Source organism: Ursus maritimus, unplaced genomic scaffold, assembly GCF_017311325.1.
Source record: "Ursus maritimus isolate PB19 unplaced genomic scaffold, ASM1731132v1 scaffold_35, whole genome shotgun sequence".
Taxonomy (NCBI): Eukaryota; Metazoa; Chordata; class Mammalia; order Carnivora; family Ursidae; genus Ursus; species Ursus maritimus.
This window is the reverse complement of record NW_024426119.1, coordinates 9,721,758-9,739,051: the sequence shown is the minus strand read 5'-3', so window position 1 is coordinate 9,739,051 and position 17,294 is coordinate 9,721,758. Positions and strand designations below refer to the sequence as shown.

General features: G+C 46.5%; 2 protein-coding genes across 3 annotated transcripts in view; one reads left to right on the top strand and one right to left on the bottom strand.

Annotated features, from left to right (window-relative positions):
- Window positions 1-135: 135 nt before the first annotated feature.
- Window positions 136-5,507, bottom strand: LOC103673396 (creatine kinase U-type, mitochondrial). Of its 2 annotated transcripts, XM_040620668.1 has the most exons (10): window positions 5,427-5,507; window positions 4,908-5,192; window positions 4,071-4,269; window positions 3,772-3,867; window positions 3,170-3,391; window positions 2,949-3,034; window positions 2,703-2,826; window positions 905-1,039; window positions 583-708; window positions 136-378 (listed from the first exon to the last, which is right to left on the bottom strand). In XM_040620668.1, the coding sequence occupies exons 2-10, from the start codon at window positions 5,054-5,056 to the stop codon at window positions 262-264; spliced, it is 1,254 nt and encodes a 417-aa protein (XP_040476602.1). In that variant the 5' UTR covers window positions 5,057-5,192; window positions 5,427-5,507; the 3' UTR covers window positions 136-261. The 2 variants fall into 2 exon arrangements, with proteins under 2 accessions (XP_040476602.1, XP_008700382.2); XM_008702160.2 differs by lacking the exon at window positions 5,427-5,507 and having other exon boundaries at window positions 4,908-5,262.
- A 5,237-nt stretch (window positions 5,508-10,744) lies between these two features.
- PPIP5K1 (diphosphoinositol pentakisphosphate kinase 1) overlaps window positions 10,745-17,294 on the top strand; it is a 44,265-nt gene continuing 37,715 nt past the window's right edge. The window contains exons 1-11 of the mRNA XM_040620519.1: window positions 10,745-12,232; window positions 12,536-12,710; window positions 13,164-13,359; window positions 13,797-13,887; window positions 14,114-14,199; window positions 14,533-14,687; window positions 14,810-14,911; window positions 15,360-15,521; window positions 15,635-15,756; window positions 16,846-16,947; window positions 17,196-17,282. Of these exons, the coding sequence (XP_040476453.1) occupies window positions 12,564-12,710; window positions 13,164-13,359; window positions 13,797-13,887; window positions 14,114-14,199; window positions 14,533-14,687; window positions 14,810-14,911; window positions 15,360-15,521; window positions 15,635-15,756; window positions 16,846-16,947; window positions 17,196-17,282 (1,250 nt within the window). The 5' untranslated portion in view covers window positions 10,745-12,232; window positions 12,536-12,563. The remainder of the gene's footprint in view (window positions 12,233-12,535; window positions 12,711-13,163; window positions 13,360-13,796; window positions 13,888-14,113; window positions 14,200-14,532; window positions 14,688-14,809; window positions 14,912-15,359; window positions 15,522-15,634; window positions 15,757-16,845; window positions 16,948-17,195; window positions 17,283-17,294) is intronic.

Sequence of the window (17,294 nt, the reverse complement as noted above, 5' to 3'; positions counted from 1 at the left end):
CACCCACCTGAGAATCAGTATTCCTGGCATGCCATATCTGGAGTCTTCTTTCCATCATAAATAACCCCACTGCTTCTTTTCCTTTCCTGGAGGCTAGTCCCTCCTCACCCAGCCATTAGAAATAACACAGACAGCTAGAGCATAGCAAGGAGTCTTTACTAGGACAGAAGGGAGTTGGGGGCATCCAAGGCAGGGAGAATGGGCCGCACCGGAATGAACAGAAGTCCTGGGGATCTTGAGTCATCTTCTGGGGAGGAGGATTTAATGCTTATTGTGGACAAGAGGTGGAGGGATGCGGATATCCTGGCCTCTCTCCAGACGCCGTTCACAATCAATCAAATAGTTTACTCCATCGATGACCAGCTGCACCAGCTCCACCTGAAGGACACTAACCCTTGATCTCTGCTTCCCATAACTTGAGTTTCCTCCTTTACCACTGATTTGCCTGCTCTAGGAACTCATTTCCAGTTGCCTCCCCACTGAAACTGAATTTCATTTCAGATTCATGGGGCCCCCTCTCCATCATATTGCAACCCCCCACAGACCTATACCTGTCCTCACCCTAATCCTTAAGGATCTCACCTCTGACTTGCCCAGTCGGTCCAAATTAGAGATGTCAAAGATGCTGCCTGTGGCAGCTGTGTCCACTCCTCCAGTACCACGCTTTTGGAGCCTTAAGTTCTCCAGGATCTTTGGGAAGCGGCTATCCTAGAGGGGAGGAGATAGGGGTTGGGGGGCAGGGTCAATAGGGGCAGAGACTTGTTTTACCCTCAATGTGCTCAGAGCTCCTTCCCCTGACATTTCTAGCCACAATATGGCTCCGTTCCAAAATGCTCACACCCTCCCACCCACACACAGCCACCTTCCTCACTCACACACCGCTCTAACCCCACAATTCCTTTACTTTGCTTAGCAGAGGCAGTTTGACATGCACTCCTGCCCGAAGTCCAGTGCCCAGGTTAGACGGACAGGTCAAGATGTATCCCAAACTCTCATTCCACATGAATTCCCAGCCACGCTCCTGGATCAGCCGCTCCACCTGAGTCCATAAAGGCTCTGTTAGTGAAAAGTCAGGGATATGTGAACCCTCCCTTAGCCAGACCTATAGGAACTCTAGAAATATGTCTAGAACCAGAAACTTGGGCTGTGAAAAAATGACAGTGCTGTGTGTGTGTGTGTGTGTGTGTGTGTGTGTGTAAATGCTGTGTTATTCTCATGCATACAAGGTAATTTTGATGTTGCAAGCCCATAATGGTAAGATTACAGAAAAATATCTTGTGTGTGGAAGAAGAGAAACTTGGGAGAATGATGCATTCGGGATGGTCTAGGGAAATGAGTGGAGGTGGTAAACTGAACTGAGAAAGGGATGATTATTCAATGAGCTCAGCATGCATGGATTATCTTTGCTTTGCTAATGAGCCTAGAGTTTGGAAGGGTTCTTTCACACATAAAACGAGGGTGTAGGCTTTGCAACAGGAAGAGGCAAGAAAGCCTTCTGTTAGCTGTGGAAAAATCACATGTGAGAAGGCAGAGAGAAAGGTGCAAACAGTCCAGAAGAGCCGGACTCATATTATAGGTGTGCGTGAGGGGGTGGGGAGGGGAGTATAGGAAGGGTATTTTGTTTCATTGAGCATTTGAATCATGGAGACGACCATTGGAGTTCAAGAGACAGGGGATCTGCCAGAGTGATGGACATGAAAACTACCTGAGTAAAGGGGACCCTATTCATAGTTCAGAAAAAACCATCACATGGTGGGGGTATCTAACAGGCTGAACAAGGGGAAACCCTTCCATCTAGAAAAATAATAATAGGAGGTAACACTTACTGAACATTTATTAAGGGCCAGGCATTTCACATGCATTATCTCATTTAATCCCCACAACAACAAAAAATGTAGGAAGCCTTATTATCCCAATTTTACAGATGAGAAACCTGAGGCATATCATTTAAAAAGTACTTTCCTACCCACTTACAGTCAGAATATGTTATCTGTTATTTGCCAGAAACAATAAAAACTTCCCAGCTAGAATCTAAAAGAAGAGGCGCTCTCTGTCTTTACAAGTCCAAAATAGAAATGTATATATGAGAACATACAATAAGAACTGGGCTTATGGGGATTCCTAATCTAGAATAGAATATGGAGAACCAATCCATATAAGATTGAGGAATTCAGTAGAGCCACTTGAGGAATTCTGAAACTTAAGCCATTCCATCTTCCATTTTCCCTGGTCTCCCTCCTGCTCTCAGCTTAAAACCTAGATACGATTACTTTAGCAAGAATGAGAGAATCCAGAGCCAAGGCCTACCTTGGCTCAGAACTGGGTGGTTACATTGCAATCGTGAACACACCAATCTTTCACTCCCTACGTTGATCCAGGCTCACGCTTTTCCTTATCTGTACACTCCACACATTCCAGGCACTGACCCACTATCTCAGTTATTTCTTCTTTGTCTTATCTGGCAACTGTTTTATTTACTACCTTAGACTCACAACATTCTTTCTCTCTTTCTCTCTTTCTATTCTTTCTAAACCATATATCCTGGTTTTCCCTGGACAGTCCTGGTATCTTGTCCTGGAGTGACTGACGGTGGTCCTCTTTGCTATCAAAAGTGTCCTGAGTTGGTTGATAAATTATATAGTCTAGTCTTTGGTTTTTCCTTATGTCCTCCCACCTAGTTCCCTTATACATTCTTCTCCAACCTCTTTGAGGCCTCGACAGAATCTTTCAAATACTCTCTTCATGTTGCCACCCTTCTCCATGGAGATGACCCGAGTGTGATCCTCCTCATTCACCCAGATCAAGAAGCTCTTCTCATTGTTGTGCCTGAGAGCAGAAAAGAGGAAAAGACAGGGATCAGGAGGCAGGTTGTCCAGAACTGCAGGAGACAGAGGAATAAAAGGCACTTAAGGGGCATGGGGACAAAAGAGGTAAGGTAAGCCTCATACCAGATCCCACGAGCATCTGGCCAGTCTCGAGCCATTCCTGCTGCAGTCAGCAGTGGGGACACAGGCTTATCAAATAGGAAGTGATCCTGAGGCAAGTAAAAGGACTTGGTTTAGGAATCCTCACAGTAGCCCCTGGGCCTCTATCTCATCTGGCCCACCCTCTCCTTCTGACTCTTCTTTTCATCTGCTCCTCAACCCTGCTCCCTCTCAAGGCCCCTCACATCAATAAGCTGCTGCTGTTCAGCCTCTGTCATCTCACTGAGCCGGTAGTAACGTCCAGCCAGGTCGCCCTTGAGGCCACTCAGTGCATCCACTACAACACGTTCCACCTCTCGTCGCTCTGCCCTAGTGCAGGCTGGAGGAAGACTGAGTCCGCGGATACTTCGGCCAGTTCTGACTCTCGAGGACAATACATACCTCTCATCAAAGTAGCCAGAACGGATCTAGGGAATAAGGGAAATTAATATAAGTCACAGAAACACAGTGGGTGGGAACTGAGGGCCTTGGGGAAGGAGAGACCTTAAGGACTATAGGGATCCTCACTGCATGCATTGGAAGGAGAAGTCCAATGGGCAAGTACTCCAACTGAAGGGGACATTATGAACCCTCCCTCAAGCTGCCTACTTTGGGGTATGGTCACTCTCATCCACCCTCTCCTCTCCATATCCGCTGCTGCTTAAGATACAATTCCTCCCCCCACACCAAGACTAAAAGTTCAGCAGTATAATGACTCCGAGTCAGGAAATAATTAAGGCGAAGGGATTAGAGAAACAGCGTGTTGTACATAAGGCAATGCAAATCAGAAATGGAATATCTGAACTACCTTGCTGGCATCCAGGTCAGTGGTATGTTTCATTGTTCGGGGGTCATATCCATTGTGTCGCTCTTGTATCACAGGATCAAACAGCTCAGCAAATACCTGATGGGGAATTAAGAGCGAGAGGGTGGTTAAAGAGAGGGGATCCCTTTCCAGGCTTTAGCTGTGGATTGATTTCACTGGGTCAGAAAACGTGAGTATGGAAGGTCCAGCCTTAAGGGAAAGTGAAGGGTCTGTAGGGGGAAGGAGCTGGGATTACTGGGAAGATGAGTTGGGTCACCAGGGAAACTCTGGGGGCCCCCTACCTCATAGGTCTCCTCATCTCCAGCCACCATGCCCACAGTCTTGATGAAGGGGTGGCCGGGGTTGTCCACGCCAGTCTGGATACACTGATCTAGCGTCCAACCAGTGGGTGTGGTCTTGTCGCAGAGCCGGGCATAGACTGCTGGGGTCAGGTGACTGGCCATGCAGTTGTTGTGCTTTCGGAGGTCTGGGTACTCAGCGCTAGGGAGGGGGTACCCAGTAACCATGGAGGGAGGGCACAGGGGGCCTAGACCCAGTGCAGTCAGCAGGGAGCTATCCAGTTTGCCATGTCTGGCTTTGCTCCTTGGGAGGAAGGGGAGATTAGAGGGAGCCTAAACCTTGGTAATCTCTTTAGAGACTTTCAGGGTCTATTCTTTCCCCACAGTTCTAGCTTCCTCTGGCTGACTGGATCAATTCCCCCAGATTCGCTCAGTTCCTTCCTACCATTAGCACATTAGGGATGGGGGAGGGGAAAGACCGAGGAGGGGACTTCAGGAAATGGGGGGAAACAGCAGGAAGGGCGATGGAGGAAAGCGAAAAGGATAGTTCCCGGTTTCTGAATTAGGAATTTCGGCAGAGTGGGTGCAGCCAGAACTCACAGGGCCAGAGCAGGTCGTGGGGGCGGGGACTGCGGGTTACAGGTCCCCAGGAATGCATTAGCCTCACGGTTTTGGCCTCAATCCCTAACCCACTGAGGTCTCCAGATTGTACAGCACTCCACTCCAGAGCCTTCGTGATTATAACCTTTCTCTGTTGACCGGGTCCTCATCTCCATCCCCATCTTCGTAACCGTCACCCCCCCCCCTCCACACACACCCCTGCGCCTCAGACACTGATACCTCGGGGGATACAGCCTTCGTCGTTCACTGGCGGCTCTTACAGGTTCCGGGCGGAGCAGAAACCCAGCAGCTAGAGACCCAGCTCCAGCCAAAGCCAGGAGCCTGAGCCCCGGGCGGGTGGACAGCAGACGAGAGAAGGGACCAGCCATGGCTTGAGGGTCCGGCTACTCAATCCCGGAGCGGGAGCTGGCGCACGTCAGGAACGGAGAGGGAGGATGCAACCAGGAGGACTGAGGGCCGGAATCGGGTGCGAGGCTGGAGCCGAAATGGGGGCCGGAGTGGAGGCTGAAGCGGGAGAGGAAGCGGGTTCCAACCAGACTGCAGGAGAGGCGCAATGAGCTATCGGCGGGCGGTGGAGGAGAGGGAGGCCCCAGCCGCAGTCTCCAGGGGTGGGGCTCACGCATGCCCCGCCTTTCCGCCTGCGACCGCGCTAGGTGTGCGGGGGCAGAGGTGGGAAGCACCGCCAGGTAGATTAGGGGACCAGAGCTCCCCAACTCTAGGCTGGGGACGCGGGCCTACCTGAGACGAGGTCGCCCGGATTTCAGCACCAAGTACAGGACAGCACCCGAGGGGACCCGAGAAAGCCGAACACCCTTCCCCCAAGCCTCTCCATTTAATTCGGAACCCTATTCGTCACTCTGGGTGTGCAAGGGTGACATTGCACAACGTCTTCTCTAGTTTTCGGCCTTCCCCAGTAACCTCTTCATATTCTCAGGGGAGGCGGCCGCGGGAGAAACCGCGGAATAAGTACAGATACCAGAGAAAGACAGGAAGAAAGCACACAGAGGCAGACACTGGAAAAGACGCCTGGTGGCTCAAGGTCACCTTTTCCTGAGAACCAGGAAGAGGACCAAGGCGCCCTTCTGCCACACCTGTGCTATTCTTACAAGGCTGTGAAAGGATTCCTTGAGAGGAACGAGAGAAACATTAACTCTTATCCCGTTTGTATTGTGTTCCCTACCCCCACTCAGCCCCAAGCCTGAAGCTCTGTCCTGCCTCCACTTCTCCTGATCTCTGGCTTTTCTCCCTCCCTCCTCCTCCCCATCTTCTACTTCACCTTTGATCTTTTAATTCTTCCTGCTTTATCCAGGTTCAGAAATGTTTGCTGCCCACAGGACTCCCTCTGAGTATTCTCTGCAAGCTTGCCTACCTGTTGGTTGCACTGGGTATGGAGCTGGAGTTGGGCAGGGAATCGTTAGTTTCCTCTTTCTCCTCTCCCTTCTCTTTCCTCTTTGTGCTTCCAGTTCCTGGGCTGGAGGGGAGTGTAAAGTGAGGTGAAGGGTGTGGTAAGATGACGACGTGTAGGAATGGAACAGGCAGGCACAGGTCTCCAACCACCACAGGTGTTGCCTCTTTGGCTCCTTAATGCCGTTTAATACAGGGTGTAAAGGGGAGTGGTGTTCAAGGGCATAATGTTGCCAGGGAATCTGTGCCTTCCTACTGGTCCTCTGTCCTCTCTCCTCGTGAGGTGTATATTCAGATTTGAGAGGGTGTGTTCCCACAGTTCAAAGTGTGACTTAGGTATGACTTGACCTTTGTCCCGGCAGGAAAGAGAACGAATGCTGGAGCCAAAATAGAGATTTGGGGCTTCAGTATGGAAAGTCAGTTAAGGTGGAGTAGGTATGGTGGTGTTTGTACCCACAAGATAGTAAGATACTTGGATATCTTATTTGAGAAAGAGAAATTCCCTTCACATTGTCCTCTGGCCCCACTGATGAGACCCCACCCCTATACTCTGATTCCCTTTATTCCTCTTGGGCTTCCCTTGTGTTCCTTTTCCTCCCTTCCTCATTTGTGGGTATCCTTAGAAGCCATCCACCTCTCTTCTGTGTCTGTCATTTAATTCCTTCTTTTGGTAAGAGAGCAAGTATCAGAGAGTAGATAAGAGTTCTATAGTTAGAGTCACTTTCGAAGAGATGGAAAATGTTACCTGTGGGCTCATTATCTAGGTTAAGGAGTAGTTATGAGCAAGCAAATATAATTACTTGGAATGGTGTATATTTATGTTGATAAAGAAGGGAGATAATCTTCTAGAGCAGTAGGGCTGTTATTTGATTGAGAGGGTGGTTACTAAGATTAAAGAGGTAAGAAACAAGAAGAGAGAATTACAGAAGGAAAAATAAGACTTGCCCAGAGGAATAGAGAAAGCACTCAAGTTTGGAGACTAGCTGTCCAAATTTGAATACTAGCTCCACTGAGAAAAGGCTTGTATTTGTGTACTTTTCTTATTCACTGTGAGCCTCTAACAGCCACATAATGTACTAATGCTCACTTTAAAAAAGTTATCCTATGGCATACAGGAAGTAATATATATATATATATATATATATGTATTTGATTTCTTTAATGATAATGATATCAATACTACTTAACATTTATAAAGCACTCTACAATTATAAGGAACTCGTGTATGTGTTATTTCATTGAATTGGATTGTTCCAGTGGATGACTAGGGACTGAACCTACATTTTGGGGGGATGGTGAGGAGACAAGTTAATTACCTAGAAGATGTTTTAATAACTTGTTTGAAAGGTTGGAGTGGTGGAGAGAACATGAGCCTGAGCAGAACTAGGGAGGATTCTATTTCCCTTAGGGATGGTCCTTAGAATCATCCTATCTCATTCAGAACAACTTGGGGTCAGTATGATGAGGCACCCGACTGAAAAGTGATAGGATCCCTGAGGTTGCAGAGGAGAAACAAGGACCTTGGGATTGTTTTGGCCAGGGAAACCTAAGTAATGATGAAAAGATAAGAACAAAAATGCAAACATATACAAAATGCTTTCATATAATTAGTACCGTACGATTAGGTTTTTTTTAAAGATTTTATTTATTTATTTCACAGGGAGAGAGCTAGCAAAAGCAGAGGGAGTGGCAGGCACAGAGAAGCAGGCTCCACGAGCATGACTTGAGCCAAGGCAGAGCCACCCAGGTGCCCGATTAGGTCTTTAAACCACTCTCTTTCTTTCTTCTTCTTCTTTTTTTTTTTTAGATTTTATTTATTTATTTGACAGAGAGAGAGACAGCCGGTGAGAGAGGGAACACAAGCAGGGGGAGTGGGAAAGGAAGAAACAGGCTCCCAGCTGAGGAGCCCGATGCGGGGCTCGATCCCAGAACGCCAGGATCATGTCCTGAGCCGAAGGCGGACGCCCAATGACCGAGCCACCCAGGCGCCCCAAAACCACTCTCTTTCAGACAGAGAAACGGAGACTGAGGGAAGTTCAGTGACTTGTCCAAAGCTGCACAGCTATTAAAGGCAAGGCTAGGATTCAAACCCAGGTTTGTCTGGTTCCAAGGCTGGAGGAGGGGTAAAGAACAAGCCCAGCAAGGAGCTGGGAACCATATCATCTCGCACAGTCTTCCATGTCCATCCATTTTGTCTCCTCCATAAATAAGTCTCTTTGTTCCTTCCTTAACTTTATGATTTGTTTCTCTCTTCGTCTCTTTTTGTCTCCAGTCTGCTCCTCTACATCTGTTAACATTTTCAACCTACATTTATTGGCTCTCTAAATATGTCATACTCCTTTTGTTTTAAAAAACAAACAGAAAATCTGGTTTTGTTCTCAAGGACGTGCAATGGCACAAACTGTACCTCTTTCTCTGCATCTTGCTGCTTCTTCCCTGCTCTCGGTCTCACTGGGAACTCTCTGTCTAAACCAAGCATCTGGACTGTGCCAACGCAGTTAGAAATCGGAGGAAGGGGCGCATCAGGTTGCACTCCCTCCCCACAGCCGCTAGGGGCCACCCTCCTCCACGCAGAAGTGCGGGCCAACGCAGCCTGACTCTGTTGCCGGTGCGCGCCCTCCGCCGATTGGTGACACCGCAGAGAAGCCGCGCTTTGATTGGGCTGCTGTCAGGTGTCGCTGACGGCAGGTTCGGCTGCGCGAGCGCAAGGAGGCGGGTGAGCGAGGGCCGGGGGCGGTGGGGGAGTGGCTGGGGGCTGGGGGCGGTATCTGAGGGGGTGGGCTGGGTAGAGTGGGCTCGGGTGGTGCTGAGGGCCGTGTTTAGTACCGGCTGGGGGCAGCTTCGGAAAGAGGCCCAATGGAGAGGCCTCAATGTCAGCGTAGGGAGAGTAAGGCGGGGGCGGGCGAAGGCTGGTGGAGTCGCATTGGAGGGCGGTATTCGTGACCGGGAGCTGTGTGAGGAGAGACACCGGAGGGGGTCAGCAAGAGAAGAGAGGGGTTTGAGGATTTGCGGGAGGAAAAGGGAGTCGTGCGTGAGGAGCGGAGGCAGCAAGGGAGCGGGTCAGGGTGGGGAGGTCTGTGTGAGGAAGGGTGGAAGGGAGTCGACACGGGAGGGAATCTCTGCAGGCAGGGGTTGTTGCGGAGAGGAGGGGACCCTGGAGAGAGCTAGTGTGAGGACGGAATGGATCGTAGGCATTCTTTGTGGGGGATCATTGAGGGCTTGATATAAATGTTACCAAGTGTGGCGACTCATCTGTGGGTCTGGAGGGCTGCTTAATGCTGGAGAATCATTGAGTGAGAGGATTAGTTGGATTATTAATTGGATTAGTTGATCAGTGATGGGGGAGGGGCAGCAGTGTTGTGAGTGGTTGGGGGGGGTCAATGAAGAGTCATTTTAGCAGTTTAGGGGAAGAAGGGAGTGTGAGTGGGTTGATAGAACAAGGGCATCAGCACAGTTCATCAATGTCAGAATGTGGTTCTGTATGAAGGAGTAAGCATTGCATCTCGAGGGAATTTAGGTGGGAAGAAGATCGTGTAGATGGCCTGAGGAGTTTTACTGTGTTGGAAATAGCCCTGCCTGGACTGTGTATTGATGTTTCCCCTTCACCACTAATGGTGCCCTCCATTAAGTGCATGGCGATTAAGGAAATTGACTACTGCAAGCATCCGTAAATTCTAAGGGATAAAGAAGTTACACAGTTTACCCTCTTTTCTACCCCCTCTTCAGATCTGATTTAACATCAGTGTTTCTGAGATTACCCATGTGCCCCACCTTCTCTCTTTACCTATCTAACTTCTCCCCACCACTGACCCTCCCGTTTGCATTGATTCAGGCAGGAGTTAGACTGCCCTTTAGCCCTTTTGTAGAGCGTGAAGTTTCTTTTGTTTGCAACAAAGTATTGAGGGAGAGGGGGATGGGGAGAAGGGCACAGAAAACTGGGGAATGGCTCTTGGAATACCACATCAAATCCCAGCCTCTCTCGGAGGTACATCTAAATAAATCCTGGCTTATATCAGAGCTATTTCTGTCAGGCTTCTATCTTTGCTTTGTTAACTATGAATTTAGGCCTTTCCGTCTCTCTTTAGACACGTATTTGTGAACAGACTCTTCTTCCCCATTCTATTACCACCCCTGTTATAAAGTTAAAATAGAATTTCAGGAAAATGACTATATACATTCAGTAGAAAACCAGGAAGGACTAAATGGAAAAAAGGGTGAAGGATTAGGAATCTTAGACAGGAGGGAAAATCCCTGCTTCAGATAAAGAATAAAGGGTGGAACAAAATTCTGCTTGCTTAAGCTCTACAGGGACCTTGGTAATGCCACAAATCATGAAAGTTGGGTTAGGTCACTAAAAAGGAGTTCAAAGAAATGGCCTATTCAGGAGGGGGAGTGTATGTGTAAGACCTGCAATAGACAACTGGAAGTGTTAAGAGCATGTGGTTGACTAGTAGAGACAAGGAGATGGTAAAGACTAGAAAGGTCAAGGTCTGCATAAAGGTTAGCTGTAACTTTCTGATCAAAGCTGCAAATCCCACTTGCAATGGAAGGGTTTAAAAATACAAAATAATTGTTGGAGATTACTTTAAAAGTTTGTAAGACTAAATCCATTTACTTAAGGTGTTTGTGGCTTTTATGAGAGTCATTGGTTAGTTTTTCCTTTTTCTTTTCTTTTTTGGTAACTTTTTCTCTTTTAATTGGTTAGTATTTCTGAGAACTTTTGGAGAATGTGAAAAATTGCTGCTGGGTGACTCAACTTTATTTTTGGAAAAAATCAGCATACCCGTATCCCCGCAATTTAGTATTAACAAATGTTAACCTTTTGTGTATTTGCTTTAGATTTTTTTAAAAATTGAAATAAACATTACAGATAAGGTTGTAAAGTTCCACTCAGATCCTTCTCAGTTCCATTTTCCCCTCTCAGAGGTAACCACTATCATGACTTTAATGTCTTTCTTTCCAGTCCATATTTTTAGACTTCTATTAATTATGTATACAGTTATAAATATATGTAATATTTTTTATTTATGCAAACTGAATTGTACTGCATGTGCATTTCTGCAGTTTGCATTTGGAAATTGTCCATATCATTACATCTTTGATTCATTTTTAAAAATTGCTGTTAGTTTATCATTTGTGTATACTTAGCTATATTTGTCTGTTCTACCTGTGACTTCAGAGTTTTCAGTTCTTCCCATAACCAGTAGTGAGGTTATGAACATCTTCGCCCATGTCTTGTTATGAGGGAGAGTTTTTTTACAGCAGAAGTTCTCAACCTCCACACTGCTGATGTTGTGGACTGGGTAATTACTTGTTGTGGGGGAATATCCTATGCATTTTAAACTGTTAAGCAGTATCCTTGGCCTCTACTCATTAGATGCCAATAGCACCTTCCCAGTTGTGACAACCAAAAATGCTTCCTACCAAATGTCCCCTGACCTCACTATTAGTTAGGAACCACGACAGTAGGTGTATGTATGCAGAGGTGGAACCACCAGATTGTTCTAACTCAAGTGTAAGTCTTAAGATACTCTCACTGATTATGGCTCTAGACAGAATTTTTTCCTACAGTAGCTTCTGGTGTTCGGGATCTTGGCCTAGACCATACTTGGGTCTGTAGTACCAGGACATGGTGGAGAGAAAATTGAAATTTTGGTCAGAGAATGGGTTGGAGGCTATTGTATGGATGCCTGTATCCTCAACCTCCCAGTCAGCACTAGCCCTCTTTCCTTGACAGATTTTCTGGATTTGGGCATTTGTCTTTTAAAGTGGAGCACATGAAGAAGGGACAGGGGCATAGAGAATTTTAATGTTCTGATATAATGCTTAGAACATAGGGTGCCCTCAATAAATGTTTTTTGAGTTAATCCTTGGTAGGAATGAAGATGTGCCTTAAGGTCAAAGGCAGCTGAGCTCTCTCATTCCCTCTGCCCTTGAATTAAATCCCTGAGTTCAACACAACTGTGGGGAGATGGTGAAGGGATAGGAACATTTTGGAATGAATCCAAGATTGGAAATGTCACTCTAATCTTCTCTTCTGGTAGGAATCAACAGTAGCCTTCCATGAGGAACTGCCTTTTCCACTTGCTGCTGGAGTTAATGGTGTTTCCTGCTGGCAGAATCAGGGACATGCCAGCACTGTAAGGGTGAACCTACTTATCCTCTCACCAGTCTCATGGTTGGGGGTGGGTTGAGCAGAGAGGAAAAGGGAGACCTCGCTTTTCTCTTAGGGATCTTTAGTCATAGCCTGTCAAGTCATAGCCCGACAAGTCATAGCCCATGTGCGTGCCTCCTTTCCTGTTGCTCCTTCTAACCATAGTTTTGTTTCCCATTTCCCCTAGTCTCCTTGTGGTTCCCTCTTTATTTTATCATTCCTCATGCCCCATCCCTACCCACTGCCATGGGGTTTGAATTCTGAGCTAATGGGATACCCTCCATTGCAGAGCGGGATGAGTGGGTGCTCCGGCGGGGATGTGGTCACTGCCGGCCAGTGAGGGCGAGAGTGCCACAGCCCACTTCTTCCTGGGAGCTGGAGATGAGGGGCTGGGCACCCGTGGAATAGGCATGAGGACAGAAGAGAGTGACAGCGAGCTCCTTGAGGATGAGGAGGATGAAGTGGTAAGACTAAGGAAAATGATGTAACTTGGTATTGGGACCCCTTTCATAGAGTGTTGAGATTCCATTGGTTGGAGACACCTCTCTGCTCTTTGCAAATGCATAGATTTCCTGTCGTAAACAGGCCCTGTCCTGATTAAATGGAGAAGCAGTAGATATTGGTTAGGTTACTTCTCTTTGAATTCCCTGCCATTATGCCTTCCTCCTGTTGTGTTACTGGTTCTCTGGCTCTTCTGCCTGAGCACACATTTCCTACTGTGGGAAGGCTCCTGTTCTTTAGGCAGTAGAAATCCCTGTATGTACTCCATTCCAGACCTAAGTTAGGAGATAGCATTTACCTGATAGGTCTAAAGTCCTGGCAAAAAACTGTGCCCAAAGGAGATGAGACAGTGTTCCCTAATAGGGATGGTCTTGGTGGGACGTTCCTAAGTTCCTGACAGCACTTCTTCTCTATAGCCTCCTGAACCTCAGATCATTGTTGGCATCTGTGCCATGACCAAGAAATCCAAGTCCAAGCCAATGACCCAAATCCTAGAACGACTCTGCAGATTTGACTACCTAACTGTTATCATTCTGGGAGAAGATGTGATCCTCAACGAACCTGTGGAAAACTGGCCATCTTGCCACTGCCTCATCTCTTTCCACTCCAAAGGTTGGAGTCTGTGAAAGAAAATGGGAGGAAATGGTGTTGGGAATGATGGACTGGGAAATGAGGCTCTTACTGTCAAATAGTACAGAGGTCATCAGCTCTTCCTGACACACTGGAGAACAGTGCAGAGGGGTTTGCTTTCCCTATATCATGGAAGAGTTGCTGGAGGTGGTTTAAAGGCCATATTCAAACCTCAGGATCTAAGGCTCTTGGGGTCTCTGACAGAATTGTGTATCTCTGGACGGACCCTAAAAATAATACCTTTTTCACTTTTTCCTGATGGGTATTCTAGACTTGGGAAGTTGGGCAGAAGGATAAGTGATGGGTGGATGGGTAGAGGAGCTTAATGGCAACTTTAGCTTTAATACATCTATTTCTCTTGCTGTTTTCTCACTCTCTTTCACTTTTTTTCTTTGATCTATTTCCTTTCTCTATCCCAGGATTTCCTCTGGATAAAGCTGTTGCTTACTCCAAGCTTCGAAACCCCTTTCTTATCAATGACCTGGCTATGCAGTATTACATCCAGGATAGGTATAGCTTTCTGTTGATTGGTGGGATGGGTAGCCCTGAAATCATGCCTGTTTATAGAGTACACTCTGGGAGGGGCAGAGTCAAACAAACATGCTTAATTTTTGTATCATGCCCTTTTGAGTTCTATATACTGATATCTACCAGTTCCTGAGCAAATGAAATCCCTAGCCTCTTCCCTTGGTCACCGTCCCCCACCTCTCCCAGCTAATTTATTTGGGGGCAACAGGAGGGAGGTGTACCGGATCCTGCAGGAGGAGGGTATTGATCTGCCTCGATATGCTGTGCTCAACCGTGACCCTGCCCGGCCTGAGGGTGAGTACCTGGCTTTGTCCAGTCCTGCCCTGCCTGGCTTTCTGTGACTTAGCCTAGTTGTCTGTGGTCTAGACATTTCCATGTACTACTTATCTCAGTGAGCCTTTGGTTATTGGATTAAGGGTAGAGTTAGAGCTATGTGTCCTTGAACAGAGCCTTGGACCTCTTTTGTAGATACTACTATATTTATATACCATATAGATACTTCCATATCTATTACTAAGATTTGGTCATAAATATTTGGGGGTTATGGAGATTAAAACTCAGAGAAATGGGGGTTAGAATTATCCTACAATTCTCAACCCTGGAAATGACTGCATACCTGTCTTTCAGAATGCAACCTGATAGAAGGTGAAGACCAAGTAGAGGTAAATGGAGCTGTCTTTCCCAAGCCCTTTGTGGAGAAGCCAGTGAGTGCAGAGGACCATAATGTTTACATCTACTACCCCAGTTCAGCTGGAGGAGGAAGTCAGCGCCTCTTCCGTAAGGTATGGGAGACATTTGAGCATTTGGGGAAGTAGAAGGACAAGAATGAGGTGATGGGGAGGGAAGCTGGAGGATTTGGGGACAAGGTGGAGGCAACATTTTTTTCTTCCTTTTCTTCCTGAAGATTGGCAGCCGAAGCAGCGTTTACTCTCCTGAGAGCAGTGTCCGCAAGACAGGATCATACATCTATGAGGAGTTTATGCCAACAGATGGCACAGATGTCAAGGTTATGGTGGATATAGGGATTTAAGAAGTCATAAATGTCTGGGTGGGATGATGTGCATGGGAAGCAAGTGGAAGTGTATGGAGAGTCATAGAAAATAAAGCATGAATGTGATTTGCTTTCGTATTCAGGTGAAGTTAGAGAAGTAGACATTTACGTTGTTACTATCAGAGCAAGGGCAAGGGTAGCATGGAAAATGGTATAATGTTGGTAAGTTATTTCTTAACGAGGACTAGATAATAGATCTGGAGTCCCAAAGAGAAACCTTCATAAAGATATTTCATTGGGACTCAGTAAGAAAAATGTTGGTCTCCTTGTTCTTTGTACTCAGACTTTTTTTGTTTTTGTTTTTGTTTTTACTCTGAAACTAGTTTACAGACCTAGTGCTCATATTATCTTCTCATATGCAGGATGAGCAGTGGGCATACTCAGTGATGCTATGTACCTGCAGGTATATACAGTGGGGCCCGATTATGCCCATGCTGAAGCCAGAAAATCTCCAGCCCTGGATGGGAAGGTTGAACGAGACAGTGAAGGGAAAGAGATTCGATATCCAGTCATGCTGACTGCCATGGAAAAGCTGGTGGCCAGGAAAGTCTGCGTAGCTTTTAAGGTGGAGGAGGGCCCATGGTGGGTGGTGCTGTGGAATGAGGGAATGAGACAGGAGCAGGGGTCTGGGAAGAAAGAGTGGCTCTCTTGTTCTCATCTTGCCTCTTTCCACTGCAGCAAACAGTTTGTGGTTTTGACCTTCTTCGTGCCAATGGTCACTCTTTTGTGTGTGATGTCAATGGCTTCAGTTTTGTCAAGAATTCGATGAAATACTATGATGACTGTGCCAAGATTCTGGGGTAAGGGACACAGTGGTCTGGACTGGGCAGAATGGGCTTAAAGAAGAGAGTTAGGAGGCTCTTGCTTTATTTTAAATATTGTAAAAAGGATTTTAAAAAGTGAAAAAGGAAAATAGAAAAAGGGTTCCTTAGCCCTCTTGTCTTCCTAACGCTGCACTCCCCAGTTAAAACTCTTAACAGTTTTATACATACCAATATGTCGTCTTCTATCATATATAAACAAACTATATTATTGTACTAAATATGATGATACTGTAATACTGTTTTAAAACTTTTCTTTTAAAAAAATTCACCACGGGATATTTAAAAATGTGGAAAGAATGATGAATATGGTTGAGTATTCATGTATTCACCATCAAGCTTTAGAAATAGAATATTAAGAATTGGCGTGCCTGGGTGGCTCAGTTGGTTAAGTGTCTGACTCTTGATTTCTGCTCAGGTCATGATCTCAGGGTCCTGGGATCAAGCCCTGTGTCGGACTCCACACTCAGTGCAGAGTCTGCTTAAGGAGTCTCCTTCTCCCTCTTCCTCTGCCCCTCCCCCCAACTCACATTCTCTCTGTCTCTAAAATAAATAAATAGATCTTAAAAAAAAAAAAAGGAAATATAGTTGAGGCCCCTACCCATCCCTGGCTAATTACATCCCTTACCCTCCCACCCAGAGATAACCACAATCCTTAATTTGGTGTTTGTCATTCCCATGCGTTAATTTTTTTTTAAGGATTTATTTATTTTAGAGAGAGTGCACTTGAGAGAAAGAAAGTGGGAGATGGGGCAGAGGGAGAGAATCTCAAGCAGACTCCCCATTGAGCACGGAGCCTGATGTGAGGCTCAGTCTCAAGACCCATGAGATCATGACCTGAGCGAAAACCAAGTGTCGGACATTTAACCAGCTGAGCCACCCAAGTGCCCCTGTTATTCCCATGCATTTGTTAATACTTTTACTACATCTATGGGGTTGTTTTGGGGGCATGTTTTTAGGCTTTATATAATGTATTCTTCCACAGCTTGCTAGTTTTTGTGAGCCTTATTCATATGTGTGGTTCTGGTTCATTCATTTTCATACAGTTCTTCATGTTTCTCCTTCTAGGAACACCATCATGCGGGAGCTTGCTCCACAGTTCCAGATCCCATGGTCCATCCCCACAGAGGCTGAGGACATTCCCATTGTCCCTACCACATCTGGCACTATGTGAGCAAAAGTATAAAATCTGGAGTAACCTATTAAAAGCACCTGGCCCAGACCAGTGGTTACTTTCTGACCCTATACCATCTGACTAGTGGAGCTGGGCATCTTCCAGGCATTTTCCTTGACCCTGCCTATATGCCTGATCTCAGATAGTTTTTCCTCTGTTCTCTGACATGTCAAGTAAGATGAAATGATGGGAGTTGGTGTGGGATGGGTTGGAGGAGAGGCTCTAACAACATTCCCTACCTTAGGATGGAACTTCGTTGTGTCATTGCAATTATCCGTCATGGGGATCGTACCCCTAAACAGAAAATGAAAATGGAGGTGACACATCCAAGGTAGGAAGGATG

Excerpts from the sequence above, each read along its gene's own strand:
- LOC103673396 (XM_040620668.1), bottom strand. The coding sequence starts at position 5,056 with ATGGCTGGTCCCTTCTCTCGTCTGCTGTCCACCCGCCCGGGGCTCAGG. Across the intron at positions 4,270-4,907 it reads CGAAGGCTGTATCCCCCGAG|CGCTGAGTACCCAGACCTCC; the intron begins GTATCAGTGTCT and ends CCCCCTCCCTAG. Across the intron at positions 2,827-2,948 it reads CCAGATGCTCGTGGGATCTG|GCACAACAATGAGAAGAGCT; the intron begins GTATGAGGCTTA and ends TTCTGCTCTCAG.